The sequence below is a fragment of the Sycon ciliatum genome, chromosome 4 (assembly GCF_964019385.1).
Source record: "Sycon ciliatum chromosome 4, ocSycCili1.1, whole genome shotgun sequence".
Lineage (NCBI taxonomy): Eukaryota > Metazoa > Porifera > Calcarea > Leucosolenida > Sycettidae > Sycon > Sycon ciliatum.
In genome coordinates this window covers 33,098,226-33,126,005 of record NC_088646.1, presented here as the reverse complement: position 1 = coordinate 33,126,005, position 27,780 = coordinate 33,098,226, and the positions used below count along the sequence as shown (strand labels likewise).

The 27,780-nt window shown below is 48.3% G+C and overlaps 1 protein-coding gene across 1 annotated transcript; it reads right to left on the bottom strand.

The window, feature by feature from the left end:
- Positions 1 to 1,717: 1,717 nt before the first annotated feature.
- On the bottom strand, positions 1,718 to 27,493 carry LOC135815752 (histone-arginine methyltransferase CARMER-like). The gene is made up of 16 exons (XM_065329090.1): positions 27,119 to 27,493; positions 26,894 to 27,016; positions 17,295 to 17,392; positions 16,890 to 16,928; positions 16,279 to 16,344; positions 15,334 to 15,361; positions 14,831 to 14,913; positions 13,714 to 13,776; positions 13,225 to 13,342; positions 11,272 to 11,362; positions 10,573 to 10,654; positions 10,213 to 10,298; positions 9,651 to 9,740; positions 9,381 to 9,435; positions 3,966 to 4,048; positions 1,718 to 3,177 (listed from the first exon to the last, which is right to left on the bottom strand). The coding sequence occupies exons 1-16, from the start codon at positions 27,276 to 27,278 to the stop codon at positions 2,466 to 2,468; spliced, it is 1,977 nt and encodes a 658-aa protein (XP_065185162.1). The 5' UTR covers positions 27,279 to 27,493; the 3' UTR covers positions 1,718 to 2,465.
- Between the last annotated feature and the right edge of the window lie 287 nt (positions 27,494 to 27,780).

Here is a 27,780-nt window from a genome sequence, read left to right as displayed (position 1 = left end):
GAGCACGTGACCGCTTGTTCAACCATGTTCGATTGGGAATAAAGAAGGAACGCTGCATCGCAGCCTTTTCGGACCAAAACCAGTCGACTCAGCGTCCAAAAGACTACAGCATATGGGCCAATCGCGGTCATCCGTGCTTTTATAAGAACGAAATGGCGCTTTTAGTGACATTTTGCATACAAATCCCCATCTAGTAGGGCGCAGTCACCCAGTTTCGGTGGAAGTGCGCGAGTTCGATTGGGATTCAAGTAGGAAGGGAGCGTCTCAGCTTCCTCGGACCACGACCATTCGACTCAGCACCCCGAAGACTACAACTGGTGAAATTTTAATTTTTGCCTTAACTTCCCCTTTAAGAAATGACCACAACAAATAATATGCGGAAAAATTGCCATTTTTCTACTGCCACCTGCTTCCCAACAACAAGGATTATGTGAATGACTGGAAACCCAACATTGCAATCCAAGGACATCAGTATTACATTTTTAGAGGAAGAAATGGAAAGATTCACACCTCGAACCCTACGGAAGGCTTTCTTACTTTCGTGTTAAATAATGACGAATCACCTCGTACTACTAATCTACCTATAACTTTGAAAAAGAGACTTGTAGCAGCTAGTACAATGACGTGACGCCATTTTGTTTTACACGACGCCAACATGTACATCGCTGATTGGCCAAACGCACAAGGATTCCCAGAAATGGCAAGGAGGAAAGAAACCCATTGCCAGGAGACGAAAATACTGATAAAGGGCAAGAACTGCAGGGCTGAGTCGGCTGCTGACTATGTGAACCTCTTACATAAGTCATAACACGGGGAAAATACAATGAATGCAATGTTCGCAAATATAATGAAAACAGCTAATGCACAACACAACCTGAACCATGTTCAACCTCGATCATCTAGAAAGCAGGCAAAAAAATGCGAGTGACCAATCCCGAAACAGTATGACTGTAAATAGTGATACTGTGCTGAGAACTACGTAACGATTCCCGAATCATTCAGTCAAATACCTCTGCAACAAAAACTGCTCAATGAAATCCGATTGCGTGCATCAAGTAAGTACAATGTAAGTAGTTGGCCCTGCCCTGCGGCGAGCACGAGTGCACATACCAGTGTTCGCAGGTCAAGGGAAAATGGTACATCCGCGAATCGGTTCCAGGCCATGATCCGCGAAACCGTTTCCAGCACATGTGCACAGTCTACCTTCGTCTGTACATCATTATAATGATTGTTATGGGGCGTGGCATTCGCTGGCTTGATCGGATTTCAGGGAGTAGCAATGTATGCGGTTATGATGTTCTTTCCCGGAGACTGACTTTGTGCTTTTCCGAGCAGTCACCTGCCCCAAGCGGACTAATATGAGCCAGACGAACTGATCAGAGGAAAGGGGAGAAATTACCAAGTAACAAGTATGAAACGGATCAACTATGAAACAAGAAGTTATTGAAACATGAAGTACATACTGAGAGAGAGAGAGAGAGAGAGAGAGAGAGAGAGAGAGAGAGAGAGAGAGAGAGAGAGAGAGAGAGAGAGAGAGAGAGAGAGAGAGAAGAGAGAGAGAGAGAAAGAGAGAGAGAGAGAAAGAGAGAGAGAGAGAGAGAGAGAGAGAGAGAGAGAGAGAGAGAGAGAGACACACACACACACACACACACACCACACACACACACACACACACACACACACACACACACACCGACGGACGAACAGCAGCAGCAGGTAGAGGTAATAAAGACATCTGTACAAAAGAAACCGCGAGCGGAGCGACTGTCGGCTCCGATTCTTAAATTAGCAGCTACATGCGGAGAATATTTAAAAAAAACAACAACAACAAAACAAATACTGGTATCAACAAATGAACACATGTGCACATAACAGAAATTATATAGCAGGGCAATGGCAATAATGGACAATGCTGATAATACGGTACGGTACGTAATGACAGTGGTTTGTAGATGTGCAGAGGTAGCCAGTGGGTGAGAGGGCCGTCACAGAGCATGATCATTATTACACAAGGTGGCCAGTGGGTGAGAGGGCCGTCACAGAGCATGATGGCCAGTGGGTGAGAGGGCCGTCACAGAGCATGATCATTATTACACAAGCATCCAGCACGTCGGCGAATAATAGCGGCCGCCGCAGCAGCAACAACAACAACAACAACAACAACAACAACAACTGTACACTAGGAAAGGAGAAAATGTCACTAAAACGATAATGGGTGAGTAAAGGGAAGGACAGGACAGCCTACACCAGAGCAACAACAGCAAGCAATAAAGACGAGGAGAAGTGTAAAAGTTATGGCACGTCGTCGAGCTCTAAGACAGTGACCGTTGCCTGGAGAGGCAAGCATCAGCGCCACCACTGCCGGCACCACCAATCGCACTGCTAAACAACCGGCCGTTTGAAATAAATAGCGTTGTTCACGCCAAGACCTGACACGGACCTAAACCGTGCTGTGGCGCTTGCTATTACTGCTGCTGCTGTTGTTGTTGCCATTGTGGAAGTGCCTGGCCATTGAAGACTGCCGGCATAGGCTGGCCAGCAGCATTGTATGCCTGGTGACCTACGGCCGTTTGCTGGAAATTCGATGCAAACGAACTAGAGCTGGCCGCTGATGCTGCACTGGGGATGATGGGATGGCTGTTAGCTACGGGAACGCCTGATGGGCCAGCACTGGTCAGGCCAAAGCGTGATGCTAACGTGGTCTGTTGCTGTGAGTGAATGGGGTCTTGACCGACAGGGTAAGTGCTAGCGCCACCGCCGCCTCCACCGGGCATGGACGGCGTAGCGACACGTGCCGACATCACGCTACCGTTGGTGCCACCGCTGCTGGCCAGGGCCGTGTTCCCGTACGCCGCCGCCGCTTGCGGCGTGTAGTTGGCCAGTAGCGGTGCGCCAGCATCGGGCGCAGCTCCGCGCACGCCACCCACGTAGCCAGCAGAGCCGGCTGCCGCACCCGCCGACGCATGATCAGTGGCCATGGGCTGGCCGGTGGTGTTACCGGTGCTGGAGGCATCCGCACCCCAGTACGTGTCCGTCGGCGAGACATTGTTGGCTTGCACTGTGTGTTGTAACTGCATACCGCTGTAACGGAAGTAGGGGTTCTTCAAGTCCAAGCAGTTGGAGGAGCGCTGCGTTGTACCGTCAACGCCAAGATCAATGGTTACATCGTAGCTTTGCCTGAGCAGTAGTTGACAAAGAAAACATGCACACGCACGCGCACCCATTCACACCCATAACACGCACACGTGCGCGCGCGCACACACACACACACACACACACACACAGCGAGTGAGTGAGCTCACAGAGCGACCAATAGGCAAACAAACAAATCACGATCTGCTTCTTACGGTATAACCGTGTGTGCTTGACAGAGACAGCAATAACTGTTTGTGCTGCCACTCACCGGCTTGCACACCAGGTATAAGCCAAGGAAACACGGCGACAGTGGCGGGGGAAGAAGAATACGAGAGAGAAGGAACAACTGGAATATGATATTCTAATGTTTCACTATACGGAAGGCATTGCGTCATGTCAGTCAAACAGGATCGGTTCGGTGGTAAGGTTACGGCAGGCTACCAGCACAGCAATGGCATTGCTACATTGGGAGAAGTAAAGCAGCCTGAAGTTGCAGGCGTGCAATTCTCATGCAGCCGTTTTTTATAATGTGCTACACATCCGCATATGCAAGGGCCAGAAACTCAAGAGTATACTTGGCACCTGCTCATCTGTTGCTGGTCAAAAATGCGGATGAATGTGGTTGCTATATAGGCATTCTTACTAGAAATGGCAACACGTTTGTAAAATATCTCCAGCCACAGGCAGCTAATGCAAAGAGATGAGATGAATGAATTCTTCTGAATATGTTATAATATCGTAACTTTCGTTGTAAATGATCGATAAGTCGAATAACCGGTATAAGCGTCTCGGCCCTATTCAAAAACCAAACGCAGCAGTGCAGTACGTACCTGTTATTGGCCACCAGAGTAACACTGCCACTCAGTGTCTGACCAACACGTACCAAGAGCGGTGATTTGAGCAAGCACCGTACCTAGGATAACCGCACAACACAGGATAACAGCACAACACAGGATAACAGCACAAAACAGGATAACAGCACAACACAGGATAACAGCACAACACAGGATAACAGCACAACACAGGATAACATAACTAGGATAACCGCACAACACAGGATAACAGCACAACACAGGATAACAGCACAAAACAGGATAACAGCACAACACAGGATAACAGCACAACACAGGATAACAGCACAACACAGGACAACAGCACAACACAGGATAACAGCACAACACAGGATAACAGCACAACACAGGATAACAGCACAACACAGGATAACAGCACAACACAGGATAACCGCACAACACAGGATAACCGCACACAACACAGGATAACAGCACAACACAGGATAACCACACAACACAGGATAGCAGCACAACACAACACAGGATAACCGCACAACACAGGATAACCGCACAACACAGGACAACACAGGATAACCGCACAACACAGGATAACCGCACAACACAGGATAACAGCACAACACAGGATAACCGCACACAACACAGGATAACCGCACAACACAGGATAACCACACAACACAGGATAACAGCACAACACAGGATAACCACACAACACAGGATAACAGCACAACACAGGATAACAGCACAACACAGGATAACAGCACAACACAGGATAACAGCACAACACAGGATAACAGCACAACACAGGATAACAGCACAACACAGGATAACAGCACAACACAGGATAACAGCACAACACAAGATAACAGCACAACACAGGATAACAGCACAACACAGGATAACAGCACAACACAGGATAACCGCACAACACAGGATAACCGCACAACACAGGATAACCGCACAACACAGGATAACCGCACAACACAGGATAACCGCACAACACAGGATAACAGCACAACACAGGATAACAGCACAACACAGGATAACAGCACAACACAGGATAACAGCACAACCGGGATAACAGCACAACACAGGATAACAGCACAACACAGGATAACCGCACAACACAGGATAACAGCACAACACAGGATAACAGCACAACACAGGATAACAGCACAACACAGGATAACAGCACAACACAGGATAACAGCACAACACAGGATAACAGCACAACACAGGATAACAGCACAACACAGGATAACAGCACAACACAGGATAACAGCACAACACAGGATAACCGCACAACACAGGATAACAGCACAACACAGGATAACAGCACAACACAGGATAACCGCACAACACAGGATAACCGCACAACACAGGATAACCGCACAACACAGGATAACCGCACAACACAGGATAACCGCACAACACAGGATAACAGCACAACACAGGATAACCGCACAACACAGGATAACAGCACAACACAGGATAACCGCACAACACAGGATAACCGCACAACACAGGATGACAGCACAACACAGGATGACAGCACAACACAGGATAACCGCACAACACAGGATAACCGCACAACACAGGATAACCGCACAACACAGGATAACAGCACAACACAGGACAACCGCACAACACAGGACAACAGCACAACACAGGATAGCAGCACAACACAACACAGGATAACCGCACAACACAGGATAACCGCACAACACAGGACAACACAGGATAACCGCACAACACAGGATAACCGCACAACACAGGATAACAGCACAACACAAGATAACAGCACAACACAGGATAACAGCACAACACAGGATAACAGCACAACACAGGATAACCGCACAACACAGGATAACCGCACAACACAGGATAACCGCACAACACAGGATAACCGCACAACACAGGATAACCGCACAACACAGGATAACAGCACAACACAGGATAACAGCACAACACAGGATAACAGCACAACACAGGATAACAGCACAACCGGGATAACAGCACAACACAGGATAACAGCACAACACAGGATAACAGCACAACACAGGATAACAGCACAACACAGGATAACCGCACAACACAGGATAACCACACAACACAGGATAATTGCACAACACAGGATAACAGCACAACACAGGATAATCGCACAACACAGGATAACAGCACAACACAGGATAACCGCACAACGCAGGATAACCGCACAACACAGGATAACCGCACAACACAGGATAACAGCACAACACAGGATAACAGCACAACACAGGATAACCGCACAACACATACACATTATGATAAACAACATGCCAGGAAACAAAAACATCTTATCACTCCTGATGACGGCCCAGGGCAGAAATATTGATTCAGAATTTCATTTTATTTCATGCAATCGCAGTTCAGAGGCCGCACATTCGGACGGAAGTGTTTTCTTAAAGGAGAAAAAAATTCACGGTTCGCGTGAGACTCGGTTTCTCTATATAGAGGCCGAGGCCGAGAGTATAGAGGCCGAGGCCGAGAGTATAGAGGCCGAGGCAGAGTTTTTTTAAAGGGGAAGTTAAGGCTAAAATCAAAATTTCAACCAGTTGTAGTCTTCGGGGTGCGGAGTCGAATGGCCGTGGTCCGAGGAAGCTGAGACGCTCCCTTCCTACTTTAAACCCAATCGAACTCGCGCACTTCCAGCGAAACTGGGTGACTGCGCCCTACTAGATGGGGATTTGTATGCAAAATGTCACTAAAAGCGCCATTTCGTTCTTAAAAAAGCACGGATGACCGCGATTGGCCCATATGTTGTAGTCTTTTGGACGCTGAGTCGACTGGTTTTGGTCCGAGAAAGCTGCGATGCAGCGTTCCTCCTTTATTCCCAATCGAACATGGTTGAACAAGCGGTCACGTGCTCCTGGGTGCCCAAATCACCTGGTCACCGCGCCAGCAGGCGACAACTTTCACACCAAGGTTCAACTCGAGTGACAGGACTGCACCCAAAAAAGGTCAAACAGGCTAGTAAGTTGTACCCTGCAGGCACCGTGACCAGGTGACTGGTATACGCAGGAGCACGTGACCGCTTGTTCAACCATGTTCGATTGGGAATAAAGGAGGAACGCTGCATCGCAGCCTTTTAGGACCAAAACCAGTCGACTCAGCGTCCAAAAGACTACAACATATGGGCCAATCGCGGTCATCCATGCTTTTATAAGAACGAAATGGCGCTTTTAGTGACATTTTGCATACAAATCCCCATCTACTAGGGCGCAGTCACCCAGTTTCGGTGGAAGTGCGCGAGTTCGATTGGGATTAAAGTAGGAAGGGAGCGTCTCAGCTTCCTCGGACCAAGACCATTCGACTCAGCACCTCGAAGACTACAACTGGTGAAATTTTGATTTTAGCCTAAACTTCCCCTTTAAACGTGGATTGGCTGCAGTGGAGCCGGTCTGCGCACTCTGAAAATGGAAACAAAACCAAACACTGTACGTGAGAATCGAAGCAATTTGCACATCTAGCCGTAGGGACAAAGCACCCAACTTCATAATTACTGCGAATGGCGGGCATCTCCGAACAAAGCAATCTCTCAAGGCTGAGCTCTGAGCAGAGTTGGTCATTGAAGTCATCACTACAGTATACTTCAACAAGCAGTGATCACAATAGTTGTTGGATCATGTGCTCCACGGACACTGGTGGTCGTTTCCCTCCAAAAGATATCGGGAAGACTGGTCAGAGCTTTTTTTGCCAAATGGCGAGTTTGGACTACAGTCTGTTTCAAAAAGATTAGCAATCAAGTTTGGGTCTTAAAAAGTATGAAGATAAGGGAAATTTGGACAACAAAGTACATAAAACGGCTTGTTAGGGCACGGCAAATTGTTCTGTGAAGGTTTCGGAACAATTGGACCAACCGTTAAGGAGTTAGTATTTCGGCCAGGTTTCTGGCCTTTTCCCATGGTTTATAATTTGCCCTGGAAGCCAGTATCGATTTGTTATCAAAACCCACGATTTATCCCTTCCTTTTTGGCCTTGTGGTTAGGCCACACCGTTTTTTATCTGTGTTTCGCGTCCCCCGCGCGCATGTATTTCACAGCCGGAGTTAAAAAAACAAAAAAACAAAAACGGAACAAAAATTTTTTTTTTGAAAATGCAATACAAATTTAATGCAAACCCAGAAAACCGGAAAATGTAACCCAAAAGGAAAAAAACCCGAACATGATTGTTACACGTAACTATTATGTTGGTATCAATTAAATATTTTGTTCTATTTATCGCATGGTTGTACTCAGCTCACATGTGTGTGTAATATTAATAAGCTGGGCTGCAAGTAAAACAATCATCATGCCGCCTGTGTTTGGGCAATAAGGATGGCAGAGGGCATACACTCATGTATTCATGTACATTTAACAGTGCCGCGTCGCTTCACTGTACACAAATGCAATGCACGTACACTGTTTTTTTGGATGGCTTTTTTATTTTTTCGCCCTCCCTCATTGATTTCATCGGATAAGGTGACGCGAAACATAGAAAAAAACGGCGTGGCCTTATGAATGCTGTCTGCTGACCATGAAGTTGTGAGTTCAAATCCCAACAAATCTTCAAGTCAAACATTTTTTCTTCATTTTTTCATTGTTTTGGTGATCACGCTGGTACAAGACAAAGAAGGTGGCTGCGCCAAACGACTTGTTGTTGGAGCTCGCGTTTCCTGCCGAACTGACTGACACTTGACTGGCTCACGCCATGTGAAGTTGTGAACACACACAACACTGAAACCGTGTGAGTGAACACGGAGGTCATTGCGCTGTAGCTACGTGTTGTTGAATACACCGGCACATCGATCGATTTCTGTTTGAGAATTATTTTAGTATTTGAAGATCGCCAATTTATTTGAATTTAGGAGTCAACGCCGTCTTCTATCAGCTTCCACAGGCGTCTGCTTTTCTCAAAATGTCGTCGAAGTCACACGGATAGCTTTGCCACTTCAAGGCCTTGGGAATGAGTCTGTGTCGATGCCGTTTTCGTCACATCGTGAGAGTAAATTGCATCCGCTGCAGCTCAAAGAATCTATTTGGTCACAAAACGGACGCATCCCGCTCGTCAAAATTTACCACACTTTCGACATGTCCTCTCTGACTCCATATCGATGCGAGGAAGAACTCGTTTGTTGTAAACCAGACGAACATGTACGAGTACCGACGTCAGTGAGTTGCCATTTTTCATACTTTCGCGCGGGATATTTCTTCGAGTTCACAGTGAGTTTTTCCAGGCAGCGCTCGAGCGCTCATACGGTAAGACGGCAAACTCCCCGGGCGATCGCCAGGATTGCTAATCTTTTTGAAACTGACTATAGTAAAGTGCGAGAGGTGACAACAGTAACTACACAGCAGAGCATGTATCACACAGTCACACAGTAACGGCAGAGAACATGCATCACACTGCCACACCTACCTGATACCAGTGGGTCAGTGGCTCGTGAGGCGCTGTTGACAACCAGATAGTGGCCCTGCGTCGGAGTGGCAAGAAAACAAGACAGCAATACGCTCACACACCCACATACATGCGCTCTAGTTTAGTTTGTACTGATTGGCCGCGTCTGTGTTCAAAACACATTTGGGCAGAAGTCATAATTATAACATGACACATGTACCGCAAGAACACAAGACAAAATGACGGTGCGATTGTAAGAACAGCATCCCAGCATATCCTACACAAACTTACGATGAGCCGATAAAGGCGACATCAAACCAGAAGGCGATTCCATGCACGGTGCCGGGGGACAAGACTTGAAACGTGACTGGGAAATGAATTCTGCAAGCATAGCATACACACACGCGCGCGCGCACCATTGAGACAGGTGGACAGAGAGATACAGGACAAAAAATAATAATAATAACATTAGTACTCAGCATCCACAAGGTGCATATGGCTTAGACCACTCGCAGGCTTGGCAGCTGAAATGAGCACATCACAGTGTAGCTGTTGATCTTATTATTCTACCCTGTAAGTACCAGCTCTGCAAGGATTTAGGAGTCTAGTTTGTAGCAGGGGTGTGGGCAGCTTGTGTCCCATTACAATTTTAGTATTTTTAGAGGCCTTGTAATTATCGTTCACCCGTATGCCACCACTTTCACCCCCAGATTCAGCCAGGCTCAGAATTTCAGAGCTGGGCTAGCTGAAGCAGTGGGAGTCAAGTGACTTGCACAACGCCATACAGTGGCTGGTTGAAAAGACCCTGACACACCCACCCACATTAAAACATAGTAGTACACGGAGCACAAACCTGTGTAAGTCTTTCTCGTCCGCCGTGCTGAAGTCAACGCTGTGTCGATTGGGACGGGCAAGCAGAATGCGCACATCAAACGTGTCCTGTGGTGTTCAGGGCAGGAATCGGGTACACACAGGCACACAGAGAAACACACACATACCACCAAAAGCCAACAGTGATAAAAAGGAAAGCTCATTACCTGACTTCACTATATGACAGGGACGCATAGCAATGTTAAACCCGCTACATGCACCAACGTGTTTCTCCTCACTTCAAGATCAGCCAGAACCTACCCCAGCATTGTGATACTCCATGTATAATACTACTGGTGTGCCTGTGGTCAACACAATTACAACGTCATATAGAAATACTCACAACCACAGGCTGCCGAGCATACTCCTCTGCTGCAGCACTCCTTAGACTGGATAAATCGACACCATGGAATGATGTCATACACCTACGAGAGAGAGAGAGAGACAGAGAGAGAGAGAGAGAGAGAGAGAGAGAGAGAGAGAGAGAGAGAGAGAGAGAGAGAGAGAGAGAAAGAGAGAGAGAGAGAGAGATAGAGAGAGATAGAGAGAGAGAGAGAGAGAGAGAGACAGACAGAGAGGCAGACAGAGACAGAGAGAGAGACACACACAGAGAGAGAGACAGAGAGAGAGAGACAGACAGAGAGACAGACAGAGAGACAGAGAGAGAGACGGACAGAGACACAGAGAGAGAGAGAGAGAGAGAGAGAGAGAGAGAGAGAGAGAGAGAGAGAGAGAGAGAGAGAGAGACACAGAGAGAGAGAGAGAGAGAGAGAGAGAGAGAGAGAGAGAGAGAGAGAGAGAGAGAGAGAGAGAGAGAGAGAGAGAGAGACAGAGGGATGAACATGAATACACCCAGGATACAGACAGCCCACAGTGCATGGGTACATAGTAGCAAACATACACATGGCATTCCCCTACACCTCAGGACATTCAGTATACTGTAAAACTATACAGTCATAGACTCACTGTACATGTACACAGATCATAAGTGCAGACATACACGCATCATAGAGTCATCATTCATGTACGTGTCAGCACATACCAGAAGTTAGCCTTGTTGAATTGTTCCATTGACAGCATGTCATCCATGAATGGTGCACAGTACAGGTCACCCTGTGTTGGGAATATCCGACCTGTTACCGGAAACACGAGCAGGCAGAACACACACACACACACACACACACACACACACACACACACACACACACACACACACACACACACACACACACCTTTGACCTTTTGACGCTCATCGCCAGAGGCGATGATAGCAATGCTACGGCAGAAGCCATAGCAACTTGTGCTGGGATAGCACCATTCAACAGCTTGCAAGGCTGAAGAATTGACCGTCACTATTTAGCCTGGTCTACACCATACAGCTATTATGAAGTGACTTTTTCTGGCCAGTGAATCCCTATTTTTGGTCTTTTCATTCCCGCACACACATCACACCACATACTCCGGCATGCACTGGCTGTTGGTAACCACCCAGGAGAATGAAAGAAAACACACACACACACACACACACACACACACACACACACACACACACACACACACACACACACACACACACACACACATACACACACATACACACACACACAATACACAGGCGCATTAGCTCACTACGTTATCACCACGCCACGACACAGAAAACAAATCCAATACTAATAACTTGAATAAGCAGGAAGGCACCAAGTGATTCGATAACTTAAAGGGGAAGTATACCCTAAAATCAAATTTTCACCAGTTGTAGTCTTCGGGGTGCTGAGTCGAATGGTCTTGGTCCGAGGAAGCTGCGACGCTCCCTTCCTACTTGAATCCCAATCGAACTCGCGCACTTCCACCGAAACTGGGTGACTGCGCCCTACTAGATGGGGATTTGTATGCAAAATGTCACTAAAAGCGCCATTTCGTTCTTATAAAAGCACGGATGACCGCGATTGGCCCATATGTTGTAGTCTTTTGGACGCTGAGTCGACTGGTTTTGGTCCTAAAAGGCTGCGATGCAGCGTTCCTCCTTTATTCCCAATCGAACATGGTTGAACAAGCGGTCACGTGCTCCTGCGTACACCAGTCACCTGGTCACCGTGCCTGCAGGGTACAACTTACTAGCCTGTTTGACCTTTTTTGGGTGCAGTCCTGTCACTCGAGTTGAACCTTGGTGTGAAAGTTGTCGCCTGCTGGCGCGGTGACCAGGTGATTTGGGCACCCAGGAGCACGTGACCGCTTGTTCAACCATGTTCGATTGGGAATAAAGGAGGAACGCTGCATCGCAGCCTTTTCGGACCAAAACCAGTCGACTCAGCGTCCAAAAGACTACAACATATGGGCCAATCGCGGTCATCCGTGCTTTTATAAGAACGAAATGGCGCTTTTAGTGACATTTTGCATACAAATCCCCATCTAGTAGGGCGCAGTCACCCAGTTTCGGTGGAAGTGCGCGAGTTCGATTGGGATTCAAGTAGGAAGGGAGCGTCGCAGCTTCCTCGGACCAAGACCATTCGACTCAGCACCCAGAAGACTACAACTGGTGAAAATTTGATTTTAGGGTATACTTCCCCTTTAATGCCAAACAAAACATACATGTATGTACAGTGCATGCAAGGTCATGGGCAACCGCACAAGAACAACACACACACACACACACACACACATACACGCGCGCACACGCACGCGCGCACACACACACACGCGCGCACACACACGCGCGCGCACACACATACACACACACGCACGCACACATACACACACACATACACACACACATGCGCGCGCGCACACACACAGACACATACACACACACTACAGGACCGGTGGAAGCAGTTTTTCATTGGTCTGGCCATACCCTAGCCATTCATACTCTGTGCATGATGTGGAGGGTATATACATGACCTGTTCAGCAATAAACACAAGTTGGTGGCTAAAAAGTTGGTCCGGCCATGACCTGACCAACCGGACCGGTTCCGCCGGGCCTAACACGGTAACATACCCGTGGACGGCTTGAGCCACTTCTTCGCATGGAGAAACGTTTCCAGCATACGCTCATTGAACAGCATATAGCCCATTGGCTCGGAGATGATGATGTCCACCTCTTCGGGTATATGGACCTACAACAACCAACAGCATGCTACTACTTAGAGACAAGACAAAGACCTCAGCCACACGGCAGCATGATAAAATCAACATTGACCGTGTGAAGCGTACTCCCAGCACCCTTTGAAATGGAATAGGCCGGGTTTTCTACAATGAGCAGAGCAATTACTATTCAGTCAACAGATCAAAAAATATCAAGAATTGATTCACAGTCGCCGCAGTGGAAGAGAAGGCCAGGCGGAAATACCTAGCAGCCATGCTCGTAAGAAGATTCACTGCTGTACAAGTCATAACAGCAGTGTCCGTGAGGCTGCTGGAGGGCAAGGAGGTTAACACATAAGAAAGGCAGTACAATGTAACCATGGTAACACAAGAAGACACCTACCTCTTCAATCTGACCATGAATGACTTCAATTACATTGTCCATTTTATTGTTTTCAACGAGTATCTGCCAATTTGAAGCAAAGCCAAATGCAAAAAAACTGTTATACAAGTAGGAAGTACTGTTGTGGATATGGAAGTCCAGTCGATTGACCGGGGCCGGCGCCCTCAGAACGTTGCATGCAGTGCACATGTTGATCCGATGCGACCAGCGCGCTGCAGCGCATACATGGATGTGTGTACCGCTTCACACGGCTGCACGGCCAGCGCCCTGGGGCCGCTAGACGTGCGACCGGCTTTCCATGTCCACGGCAGTAGATAAATGGGGAGAGAGTGTGTGTAAGCATGTGTGTGTGTGTGTGTGTGTGTGTGTGTGTGTGTGTGTGTGTGTGTGTGTGTGTGTGTGTGTGTGCTCCTAAGATTATAAACTAGAGTGACGGAGTGAACAACTCCGCACATGGGTTCACGACATCGCATTTGTCGTTTACGTCATTTTCGACAATAAAAAAACAAAACAGTGAAAACTACTGTCACAGGTCGTACTGCCACAGTGCAACACTGCAGCCACAGATCGCAGTTTCCATGACCCATTGAGAATGACGTAAGCGATGAATTGCACTTTCCCAAACGCATGCTGAGTTGCGCACTGGTTTATATACTAGAATTATGAAGTCTGCGGAAAATGTTGAAAGATCTCTGCTGGGATGACGACTACACCTTAGCTCAGTGGTTAGAGCATCGCTGGTCTCAAGCAAGGGTCCCTGGTTCGAGTCCTGGTGGTGGCAGTCAATTTTTTCTTTAGACTTTTCCCGTTTGCGTCTTTCCCTCAAACCAGTGAATATTATACAGTGTCTTTAATGTTTGTCGGTACATGCATACCGGTCCGAACTGGTCCGTATGTGCATTTTATTTGCATCACTGAAGAAAGCCTTCTCAAGTGGGATTCATAGAAAGATTCTTGCGATGCAACGGCCGCGAAACTGGGAAGATGCCAAATTGCACATGCCGCGTAGCATACACAACCATAGCAAATGCCTGATCACAGAAGATGGCCTCCAAATTCCGAGGCAGCGCACAAAACAGCATTTTAACAACGGTGAGAGCTCAGGGTTGAGACCCACCTTTGCGTATTTCGCAACAGAGCTGGCTTCAATTGCATACACTTTGCGGGCACCGGCTTGTGCAGCAAAGAATGATAGGATTCCTGAGAACAAGCAAACAAACGGAAGAAACCAGGCATTAGCTGGTGAAACCGCGATAATACGTGCACCGAGATTGAGTGGCCAGAATTGTCCTAAATGCATTCATAGCAAAATTTAATGATCGTGTAAAGTTATACAAGCATATGAATGTATAAAAATTGGGCTAAAGGATTGCTGTCCAAGTGTCCATGCAGGTAGGCAGAAAGTAATAGTTGATGAATTCCAACCCCCACATGATGTGGTGGCATGTACATGTACGATGCAACAGATCTTCTCATTTATCTCTAGTATCCATTGCACCTAGACACACCAATCTCCATGATCTCTAGCCATGATAAAATCCCATTGGTAGGGAAGAGACAGGACACGGGCAACTCCTCGGAGGAAAGAAAATCAGATGGCTGCAAAGGCCAGAAACTCACCCGAGCCAGCACCCACATCCAATACAACCTGTACAGCAAACAACACACACACACCTTGACCTTTGGCTTTTTGACGCCCATCGCCGGAGGCGATGATAGAGATGCTACGGCAGAAGCCATAACAACTTGTGCTGGGATTGCACCATTCAACAGCTTGCAAGTCTGAAGAATTGACCGCCACTATTCAGCCTGGTCTACACCACATAGCTATGAAGTGGCTTTTTCTGGCCAGTGAATTCCTACTTTTTGGTCTTTTTCTTTTTTTCCCGCACACACATCACATCACATACTCCAGCATGCCGCGGTAACCACCCAGGAGAATGAAAGAAAAGTCAGGAGTCTGAGAGAGAAAAGAAAGACGCGCGTGACCATAATCGTCGGGAATCAAACCCGCAACCTCTCGATTGGAAATCGCTGCACATACCACTGCACCATACGGGAGACACACACACACACATGCATACACAAACACGCGAACACATACAAGCACTTGTACTTGCTCACTGCCAAAACCGGGCATGTGGGTCTCCCCGGAAGAGGGGAGAGAGATTCACAAGGAATCTTGAAAACACAAACACACACGCACACACACACGCACACAGACACCATTTGACCATTTGACGCCCATTCTACATCCTACCAACCCCTAGAGTAAAGAGGGTCCGAACCTGGGTTTTCCCAATACGGTTCAAATGGTCGCAAGACCGGGACTCTGCCAACCGGGTTATGGTTGTAGTCAGCTCAGGAGCACTATGCGTCCACGCCTTGTAACATGCTGTCAAAATCGAAAAACATGTTAAACTACCAAGCAAGGCTTCTTTATATGCCCATAGGCTTGTACGACGAAGCTTTGTGATGTTCGAACTAACCCCGGGCTTATGCACGAGCGTGGGTGGGCTTATCCGCGGCATTCTACGGTACGTGATGTTTCTTGCAGATACCTACCTTTCCATAGAAGTCACTGCCGTTCTGAAGAATTGCTGCCTGATACGTAGATGTTCTCGTGAAGTCCTGTACGCAAAGTATAGCGAAGCAAACGGACAGATCACAAAACAACATCGGCAAGAAGCATACAATACAAATTATACACATGTAATTATACTACAGTATCTGATTAATGCCTCTACGATCACCTTGTGATTATGAGTTATACATACATACATACTGCCGGGCGCCGAAGAACGGCCAGGCTAGAATTTCACCAGTTTTCAAGAACGGTCTAGGCTGGATTTTTTGCAGATAAAAACGGAAACCGTAATGTACACTCTAATGTTCACTCGGACGTATAACTCTGCATAAATGTACATGTAAGACTGTACAATCGAATAAGAACGAAACTGCTGTGTTCGCTAAATAACGGGCTAGGCTAGAACCCTGACCCCCCCCCCCCCCCCCGCAGTTCTTCGGCGCCCGACAGTACTGTACAGGGCCTTTCACAAACATCTTCAGAGCTTTCTCAAATAAAATTTGGACATTGGCAAGCAACATAATTATTATAGCAATCGTCTAACACACCTAGAAATAAGAATGCATTTGATGCCCCAGTCGCTACATACCTGCATCATGTTCTGTTGCTGGCACAAGTAGCCATAGAACTGGAACAGAACAACAATCAACAACACAAACATGTGCACACACAGACACACATACGTGCACACGTACACTCACACCCACACACGCACGCACAGGGCGGACACCGGCACGTGAAAACAAGCCAGGCAAACAATCATAATTAGCAATTCTGAGCAAAAGATCAGCATCAGATCAATAGCCTCTGATATTGTCATATTTTACAGACCCACATGACTCCCATCAATGACTCTAGATGTACTATTAGGTAGGTGCATTTGCGGTAAAATACAAAAGCTGCTTAATTAAAATGTGAGGGCGTACATGACCACAGTAGATCCATCACATAGCAATAGCAACTATGAAGCTGGGTCAACAAAATCAGAACATACTTGAAAGTACTGCTTTGCTGATGCCTCCTCCGTGCGTTCATCAAAAACAGACGCCGTCGCGACCTGCCGCTTGATGAGCGTAGCAAACTGACTGGAGTCTGTGAAAGATGAGAGCGAGAATCACAAACGTGAAGGAGCACACAAAAGCGAGCCACCACACACATAAATCTCAAAGCAGATCAAATCTTCTCAGCTGGACCTGTTGTCGCACACAGCGCACACACACTCGCGCACACACACACACACACACACACACACACGCATGCACACACCTGGTTTTTCCTGGGTAGACTATTGACTAACCAGACTGCCAAACTGCCTACATAACACACTAATAGACACAACTGGCCAAAAGTATCCCTGATTCCCAATGCAGGCCAGGTCAAATATCCACATCTTAACTCCACCAGGCATGAACCAATTCATCACCCGCAAAGCTCTGGCTGCGCTAGTACATGCACAATGGTCCTAGAAGGTTAAATAATGAGTAGGGTGTCCACATTGCGACCATTGCTTTCTTGCTTGTCTGACACCCAACTGACGAGTCCAAAATAGTCTGCACCATCTTTTAAACTGACTCACGGAGTCACGGTACACGTTACATGCGTACATACCATTGTACATTACTGTGCACACCAGTGACTGAGCGTGTGTTCATCATAGTCAAATACCAAGTAATCAGTGCAGCATGACATCAAGAGTACATAACCCCCAAGAGTGTGCAACTCCAGCTATGGGGTCTGCGACGGCAAAACTTCACATCGCGTGGTGAACCCGTACACATTATTTGCACCCGGTGCATGATTGATACAGGCCTGCAGGGTTGTACGCAACCCTGCTTTGGGTTCAACTCTCTTGTGGTCACTTTGTACTGTTTGCTAGCGTAACCTTTTGAACCATGTCACGTGATGTGAAGTTCTGCCGTCGCACCACTGACTCTGTATAGAGGTTGTGCAGGCAGTTGTGCACTCCTGGGGGTTACCGTAATGTCGTGTATAAAAGCAGGTGCTTACGGCCGTATAAGCCGGGGTTCAAACCATGCTTCTATTCAAAACATGCTTCTACGTCAACATCATCAATCTGCACTGTGCAGTGCATACTGCCACGCGTGTACGTGCACATGTACTTTGCAGGGAGCGGCTTCTACTCAAACTATGCTTCTGTGTCACGATGCGCTTCAAAAAATCGGCTTCTATTCAAGTCATGCTTCTATACAGGTCATGCTTTTATACGCGACACTACAGTATGTACTCTTGATGACATGCGACATATCGTGTATGTGTCGTGCCGGACATACACAATACCGATCTCAAGGCTACAACATATACATTCGCATTGCCGTAGTAACCCCACCAGGTCATCAACCAATATAGTTGATCCAAGTATCCATTCAGCCACACACGCTCACCTTGGTCATTCGAATAAGGTTGAGAGTCACTATGATTCCAGCTCGATTCAAGAGTGAAGGTCGAAGGAAGGTTGGTACTTTTGATCAGAAGCAGCAGGGGTTATATGATAACAAAAAGGATCGAGTTAGACAAAGGAGTAGCAAAGGCGGGAAAACCCAACCAATCAGACCATAGAGAGCTTGTTGCTATGCAGAATTGACCAATGGGAGAAGACAAGGAGAAATGCGTATTAATTATGAATTAACTAAACAGCCAGCGTATACGATAAGACAGTTAGCAGATACAACATCCCGCGGCCCATGCATTGATAAAAGTGACAAGTAGATACAAAAGACAACTGCCGTACAAACGCGCGCTCATGAGGGGAACACGTTCACCCAACATGTAAACTAGTACCGGCAGAGTAGTTAGTTCGTCGTACAACCCGGGGAAGTTTGTCGTACAGCCCGGGAGAACCCGTCAGCTGCCGAGGCCGATATGACATCTCCCCGGCCTTCTGGGAGATTGCGTCCCGCAATCATTAGCCGTACTCCAGTCGTTGGGGTGGTCTCCTTCTTCGAACTGGACGGTTGACACCAGCCGGTGCTGCAGCGTTAGCGGGAGGCAACGGTACTCCTTGAACTGGACGGTTGACATCAGCCGGTGCTACTGCAGCATCAATGGGAAGTAGCTCTACTCCTCCGAACTGCTCGTCACGGCCACCTGCTCTTTCCGCATACAACAAGTCTGTGGTATCAGGCGTGTAGGAACTCGGTTGTGGTGACGCAGTTCTGATCGGGTTCCTTGTCGGAGATGAGTTCAACGCTTCCTCGCGTACAACCGTAGCGAGATGGGTTGGGCGTACACGACACTTCTTCAAGCGGTTCACGTGCACAACTTGGCATGTAGCCGAGTCTGATCCCATATCACGGACGCGATACACAACATCAGACAACCGGTTCAAAACCTTGAACGGTCCCTTCCATAATTTCGCCAACTTGGTGCTGGTTCCAACCGGAACAGCGGGTACCAAGAGCCATACCAGACTTCCTTCCGCGAATTCCACCGACACAGCCCTATGATCATAGAGATGCGCCTGATGTCGATGCACTGCACCGAGCTTGTGCCTCACAATCGTGTGCACATCCGCCAAACGGGACCGCAATTGACGCACATACGTAGGTTCATCCAACTGTTCAGCTGGCGGTAAACCATACGCAACATCTTGCGGGAGACAGAACTCTCTGCCGAAGAGGAGATACGCCGGCGTGTACCCTGTGCTGGCTTGGGTGGTAGCCCGATACGCCATTAATGCTGCGGGTAATTGGACATCCCAATCACGCTGGTCTCTCTGAACATAGTGTGAGAGCAATCGCTCTAACGTCTGGTTAAATCTCTCTACCAATCCGTCACCCGACGGATGGTAAGCCGTTGTCCGCGTTTTCTTGATACCAAGCAAGCCGCAAACGTTCTTGAACAGTTTCGAATCAAAGTTTGCACCTTGATCCGTATGCAAGCTATCCGGTGCTCCAAATCTGGACACGAATTCGCTCACAAATACCGATGCAACAGTCGCTGCATCCATCCGTTTCAACGGATACGCCTCTACCCACTTCGTGAAGTAGTCCACAACGACCAAAATGTGACGATTTCCACCTGAAGTCTCAGGCAGTCCTGGAATCAAATCCATAGCCACACGTTCGAAGGGATACCCCGCCCAGGACACCTGTAAGGGTGCCCCTTGTCCTCGACCAACCGGTCGGGAGCGTCGACAACATGACGTGCACGTGCCGATCCAATCTTCAACGTCACGACTCATTCCATGCCAATACTCAATAGAACCGAGTGCGAAGCTGGGCAATCGTCCGCTTCATACCCACATGACCAAGGAAATCGTGATACTCCTTCAAGATTTCAGTCCGCAGATCAACTGGGATCAAAATCTGAAAACGGTTGGGCGCTGAAATCTCAGGCTCAACCCATTCCCTTCCAATCACTCCGCCCTTCACAGAAAGATGCTGGCGTCCCCGCCAGTACTTCCTCAAAGTCGGACTGATTCCGGTCAAGTCAGCCGACTCGCCGTCATCCATTAGCCACTCAAAAAGCTGCCTGAGGTCAGGATCAGCTTGCTGGGCAATCGCCCAGGTCCCATATGTCCAGTCCCTTCGCTGAACCAAGGGTCCAGGAACGGTAGGAGCCACTTCTGTAACATTCATCACAGGTTTGGTCTTCTGTCTGGACAAGCCATCTGCGTTCGAATGAGCCTTGCCCTTTCGATATTGCAGATCATACTCGAATTGACTTAGGAACTCCAACCACCTGGCGACAATCGGCGCTGGTTCTTTGAAGTTGTCCAAATGCTGCAATGCTTTGTGATCCGAGCGGACCAAGAAGCGCTTGCCGAGCAGGTAACACCTGAAGTGATTAAACGCCCAAACTACACCCAGCAATTCGCTTTTGGTAGAAGCGTACCTGCGTTCCGATGCAGATGTCAATCGACTAGCAAAGGCAATGGGTCGTTCGACCCCCTTCTCATCTTGCTGTGACAAAACAGCACCCAATCCCGTACCACTGGCGTCAACATCCAGAATGAACCTCGGGGCATCAGGTCCATATTGTGGATATGCCAGGGTTGGTGAAGAAGTCAACCGACTCTTCAACGTAGCAAATGCCTCTTCACACTCCTCGGTCCATACGAACGCATGGCCTTGTTTAGTCAACTGAGTGAGGGGTTTCGCAACATCCGAGAAGTTCGGTACGAACCTTCGATAGTAGCCACAGAACCCCAAAAATGCCCGAATTTCCGCTACATTCGTAGGGTGCTCCCACGTAGCCACGCGGTGAGTCTTTGCCTCATCAGTGCTCACACCCTCTTCCGAGACCACATGGCCCAGAAAATCCACCCTCGTACGCAGCAAGAAGCATTTGGATGGTTTTAGACGCAACCCTGCGTCCAATAGCCGTTCAAACACCGCCTCGAGCCGCTCTAAGTGTTCGTCAAAAGTCTTTGCAAACACAATCACATCATCGAGATACACTAGGCAAATCTGCCACTGTAACCCACGCAAGACAACACTCATAAGTCTCTGGAACGAGCTTGGACCGTTACACACACCGAACGGCATGACTGTAAACTGGTAGTGCCCATCTGGAGTGGAGAAACCCGTTTTCTCCTTGTCTTCTTCTGCCATAGGCAGCTGATGATAGCCGGAACACAAATCCAAGGTGGAAAAGTACTTCGCGCCACTCAGCGCGTCCAACGTATCATCAATCCGTGGGAGAGGATATGGATCCCGCTCCGTAACGGCATTCAATTTGCGATAATCAACGCAAAATCGAGTTGAGCCATCCTTCTTCTTAACCAGCACTATTGGCGAAGACCAAGGACTAGTAGAATCCTCTACCACCCCTTGTTCCTTCATGCCCTTCACTAGTTCACGGGTGGCTTCCCTTGAGTTCCAAGGCAATCGCCTAGGAGCCTGGAAGATAGGACTTCTTCCTTTGGTGTTAATGTTGTGGTGTTGCACAGTCGTGCGACCCAATTCAGCAGAGTTCATCGCGAATACCATCCGGTAGCGACAGACGAGATCACGCAAGCGTGCCAATTCCTCATTCCCAATTGACCCTTGCCCACCAGGCTGAACACGAGACGTCTCCCGGTTCGCCTCCGCTGTGCCCTCACCAGGTTCATAACCGAGCTGCAGCTCGTCATCCCCCGACACAGACTTCCCACTCACAGGACCTTCTAGTCCAATGTTGAGCGCCGACCATAAGTCTTCGGAACTTCCCGAATCCCCCGTGGATTCCACTCCTATATGATCGCAATCATCCTCGTCTTCGCCCATGACACTCATCACGGCTGAAATAGGTAGCAGCTGTCCCACTCGGGCACCTCTTCCTAAAGATACTGACTCCTCTGAGCAGTTCAATACCCGAACGGGTACACCCTCATCTGTTGGACAAACAACCGCTCGTGCCAACAAAACATCCCCACCATCGATCAGACAGCCGTCTGGTTCGGTGATGCCACATGAAGGAACATCCTCCTTGTTCTCGATAACGGCAGCCACCGTCATCTCACAGTATGGAGGTATAACTACCCTATTCTTCAATCGAAGATTATGGCAGCGTTGTGATGTTCCCACCGTTGAAACTTCAGCCTTATCAGCCTTGAAGTTCAATTTCCCATCATTCGACGTGATCTCGCAAGGTATCTGCGATAGTACATCCCTCCCAATCAGGCAATGATACCGCAACCCTCGAATCACCTTCATCTCATGGACACAAATAGCATCCTGTATTGCCAAACATGCAGCGACCGTGCCACACACATGCAACCTCTGACCATCCGCACCGCAGAAGCCAGTCGACTTCTCTGGTGGTTCCAGGTCGCCCAACATGTAGCCCAACTGCTGCGAGAGGGTCTCAGAAATTAGACTTACTGAGGAACCCGTATCTACCAGTAACTCTACTGGCAGCCCATTAATCCTTCCCTCAATCATCATACCTCCGTGGCTTTCTGCTGCCCTGCTCAAGGCAGCGACCACTTCAGAGTCATTCTCTAGAGCATCCGAGACAATCGCCTCAGTTTCTGGACCCAGCACAGTTTCTTGATCGCAGACGCGGCCCGCCGTCTCGATCAATGCCCGTTTCCCGCCGGTCGGCGAGATTGGTACTCCCTTGCAGGTTTCATCAAGTCTGGACAGTCTGTCCTTCTGTGTCCCATTCGGCCACAGAACCAGCAAGTCAAACCCCTCGATTGTTCAGGCCTATAGTGGTCAACTCTGTCCACTTGGTCCCCTCTCCTGAATTGTTGGTTCGGCCTAGGAGGGTGGGCAATCCTGTCCACCTGATCACTAAGCTTCTCCACCAACTTTGCCAACGACTCCAACGTAGGGAGCTCAGACGGTGCAACCGCAGCCGTCACCAATTGACGTGGTACGCCATACGCATCGTCCATTCGGCCGTGCGTGCCCTCGTTCCCCCACACCCTCTCCAGATGGTTAGCCATCTCGATCGTTTCCTGCACCGTTCGTGGTGCATTTTCCTGTAAGCGCAATCGCAACCTGTCAGGAGTCATGGAATCAATGAGCTGATCCCGCACCAACTCTTCTTGTACGTCTCCACCCATGGTCGGGTAAGCCCTGTGTACAAGACTACGCAAGTCGTCAGCCAATCGACTGACGTCTTCCTCAGGCTTGCGCCTTCGCGTTCTAAATTGCGACTTATATTGGCGGGCTGTCTCTGGTGGTGCAAACCTCCTCGACAAGTCCTCTACGACCTGAGGCCACTCCATTCGGCGGGCTTCAGGTACAGTCGCAACAAATTTTTGTGCAGCCCCTCTTAGCCGTACGGCTAAGTATTGAGCCTTTTGCACGTCATTCCACTCGTTCACACGAGCACATTGGTTGAAGTACTGCAAGTACTCCACCCAATCCCCCACGCCATCATATGCTTCAGGCATCACTGCCGGCCGTACCACCATCGCCCCACCATTGGCACCCCCTACAGCAGCGTTCGCTGCTGCATCCGGAGCCTGATTGTGAGCCATGATAATCAGAAAATCGAGTGCGTTCGCTCTCAACAGGATATCTTTGTCTTTTGCAATCGCAAGACTGTGATACCTTTTCCTTGCCCAGTTGCGCCTTATATTCCCCACTTGCTACTTCGTACGGTAGTCCTCCGACCAATGAGAGCTGTTCAGGTCACAAGTACTGCACAGTACATACGTTCGTATGTACTACAGTCGTCATCGGATCACACCATTCGCGTACGGGTCAGCAAAAATCATGGTCAAACTGGTCTGTAGTACGGTATGGTGTTCAACCGATCACCAGTCCGCGCCAGTTCAACCCTCCTCATCATCAAACTACAAATCTGTAGTACGATACGGTGTTCAACCGATCACCAGTCCGCGCGCCAGTCCAACCCGCATGCGCGAGAGTGTTGGCAGTTCTGTCAACACTCTCGCCTAGCCACATCCTCTCCAAAATAGGCAACTCTGCCTTCAACAAAGAGCAATCGCGGCTCTACATTACGATCATTGTTTGCTGCCATGCCGTCAAATCATTCGATCTGTTCAGTTTAGACAACAGCCCATCTGACATCAACCCAAACATTCCAGCTTGTGGAGGCCTTCCGTAAGCAATCGCCTACAGAAGAACAGAACTTGGATCCTGGTCACAGCACCAAATATGTCGTGCCGGACATACACAATACCGATCTCAAGGCTACAACATATACATTCGCATTGCCGTAGTAACCCCACCAGGTCATCAACCAATATAGTTGATCCAAGTATCCATTCAGCCACACACGCTCACCTTGGTCATTCGAATAAGGTTGAGAGTCACTATGATTCCAGCTCGATTCAAGAGTGAAGGTCGAAGGAAGGTTGGTACTTTTGATCAGAAGCAGCAGGGGTTATATGATAACAAAAAGGATCGAGTTAGACAAAGGAGTAGCAAAGGCGGGAAAACCCAACCAATCAGACCATAGAGAGCTTGTTGCTATGCAGAATTGACCAATGGGAGAAGACAAGGAGAAATGCGTATTAATTATGAATTAACTAAACAGCCAGCGTATACGATAAGACAGTTAGCAGATACAACATCCCGCGGCCCATGCATTGATAAAAGTGACAAGTAGATACAAAAGACAACTGCCGTACAAACGCGCGCTCATGAGGGGAACACGTTCACCCAACATGTAAACTAGTACCGGCAGAGTAGTTAGTTCGTCGTACAACCCGGGGAAGTTTGTCGTACAGCCCGGGAGAACCCGTCAGCTGCCGAGGCCGATATGACATATGTATATCATGCATGTGTACAATATCGGAATTTAGGTTAGTAGAACTGCAAATCACGTCAGGAAAGCAAGCTAGTATTGAACATATTTACCTTGCCATGCACACAGAGGTAGCTGAAGACACTTTAAAACATGTGCACATCACATGTACATGTACGCCAAGCACTTATGACTGTGCATTATTGCAACCTGATGACCTGATGATATGGGTGCAGCTGAATGCTACAGCCGTCGCCAAAACAAATCCGGCCAATGCTATGCTAGCTGTACGATACATGGGCTGCGCACGCGCCGGGCACTACTACCACTACTGGCACTAGTGCATGCACTGCACCTGCAATGACCATTCCCTAGTAAAATAAGAATAAAAAATAAATAAAATAAATATAAAAATAATGTCTCTCTGCATACACTCAGTGCAGTGCTGGTACAGTCAGGAAATGCATGATGCTCCCCAAGCACCGCCGGGAACGCGTAGACCTACTAGTACTTCAAAGTGCTGTGAACTGACTGTACCATACCAAAGTCCCCATGGTGTCGGCATTGGCCGGATTTTTTCGGCGACGGCTGAAGTACCATGTTGCATGGATGCCTCCTCTCTTTGTCATCAACAGCATGGCATACCGTTAAGTCGCGGATAAAAGCCGGGCTTATAAGCACATAAGCCGCTTTCTGCATCAGGCTTTAATGCAAACCAGGCTTGTATGCAAACCATGCTTATATGCACCACTGATATTTTTGCCAGGCTTCTGTACGCGACACGCGTAGATCTACCACTGACTACCGGTATGGCGGCAGTTTTACTATGCACCGTACATAGCGCATGCACTCTTGACCTACCCGGTCCGCGCTTGCATAGAAGCCAGGCTTCTACGCGCGACAGGCTTATATGCATTTGACCCGTTTGATTTTCAGGCTTCTATCCGCGATGTGCTTGTATGCAAACCCGGCTTTTATCCGCGACTTTACGATATGTGTGCTATGATGTATGTGCATGTCAAAACCACAGCTGTTGCCATATGACTACCTACCTACTTCAGATCATCGCAACCCCATGTCAGGGATTGCACCTGGACTACAGTCAACGTCGAGAGAAACGACCACGGGTATAACAACAACTCGCGAATAACAACACAATTCTCAGACCTAGTGACCATTCGTGTATGCTTTCAACCTCACGAATAACTCGTGAATAACGACACTTTCTCTTGCACGGTCGATGGTCGTTATTCGCGAGGTTGACTGTGGCTCTATTTCGCAACATGACCGTTCATCTAGCATTATCACAGACAGTGAATGCACGGCATGGATAAGATCAAGTCAAGTATCCTAGAGGTATGAGCCGGTGACATGCATGATGACACATTGCTGAAAGCAACACGGACTAAAAGGAGGAGCTCTCACCGACTGCATCGGCGAATCGAACGATAGCCGTCCCCTGCTCCAGCTGCAGAAGGTGCAAGACATCTCCGGATGCAATACGAGTAGTGCTGGGAGAAACTCGTCCTTCTAGCACTGTCTTCTCTCCTGAGCAAAGAGTAGAAACACTCCAGTTCATGAAGCATGCATGCAAGTCACTGGAAAGTCTTGCTCCTACTGTGACAATGTGTCGTAGCCATTATGTCGCACCTGCTTTGAAAGAAACATTTAGGCCTCCGTCGGCCGCTTCGACGACCAACCGCACGTCTTTGCCTTGCTGCACATCTAGCACCGGCTTCCCACTGGGGTCAAACAGCGTCAGTTGAACATTGAAGACCGAAATTTTGGCCTGTACGTCAGCATCATCCATACTGCAAGCCTTTCCAAGGAAACGTATGTTCTGCTGGGCCGTTCAGCTGACAACTGATATATTGACGCTAAACTGAAACCTGCTCCGTAGTAACAACAAAGACTACTAGTACCAAAGACTCGTACTCAAAATGAAATAGATGGGCACAGTATTACTGCAGAACATAATTCGTACCCAAACTGCAAATTCACAATTTCACAGCCCATGTCGCCTTTTTGATTTCATGGGTGGGTGAACTTGAAAAAAAGGTTGCGTTCAATCGCCATTTCTGCATTTCCATGGTAATTTACTGTTCTCACAACTTGCGCAGTGATTGTGCACCCTCAGAAGGCAGCAGAGCGGGCATTGCGTGTACCCATATGTCCCATACAAACTTCTCGGCGCTCGACACTCGTACTCACAGTGACGTCATGACGTGACCGTGACTCTGTGAGTACGACTACGACTCGAGTACGAGTGTGACTGATTTGATTTTGAAAGCTACAAGTACAAGAACTCTGAT

Coding starts and splice junctions, on each gene's coding strand:
- LOC135815752 (XM_065329090.1), bottom strand. CDS start 27,278: ATGGATGATGCTGACGTACAGGCCAAAATTTCGGTCTTCAATGTTCAA. Junction 15,362..16,278: donor GCAGTGACTTCTATGGAAAG/GTAGGTATCTGC, acceptor TTTGCTGTACAG/GTTGTATTGGATGTGGGTGC. Junction 9,741..10,212: donor GACGAGAAAGACTTACACAG/GTTTGTGCTCCG, acceptor CTATGCTTGCAG/AATTCATTTCCCAGTCACGT.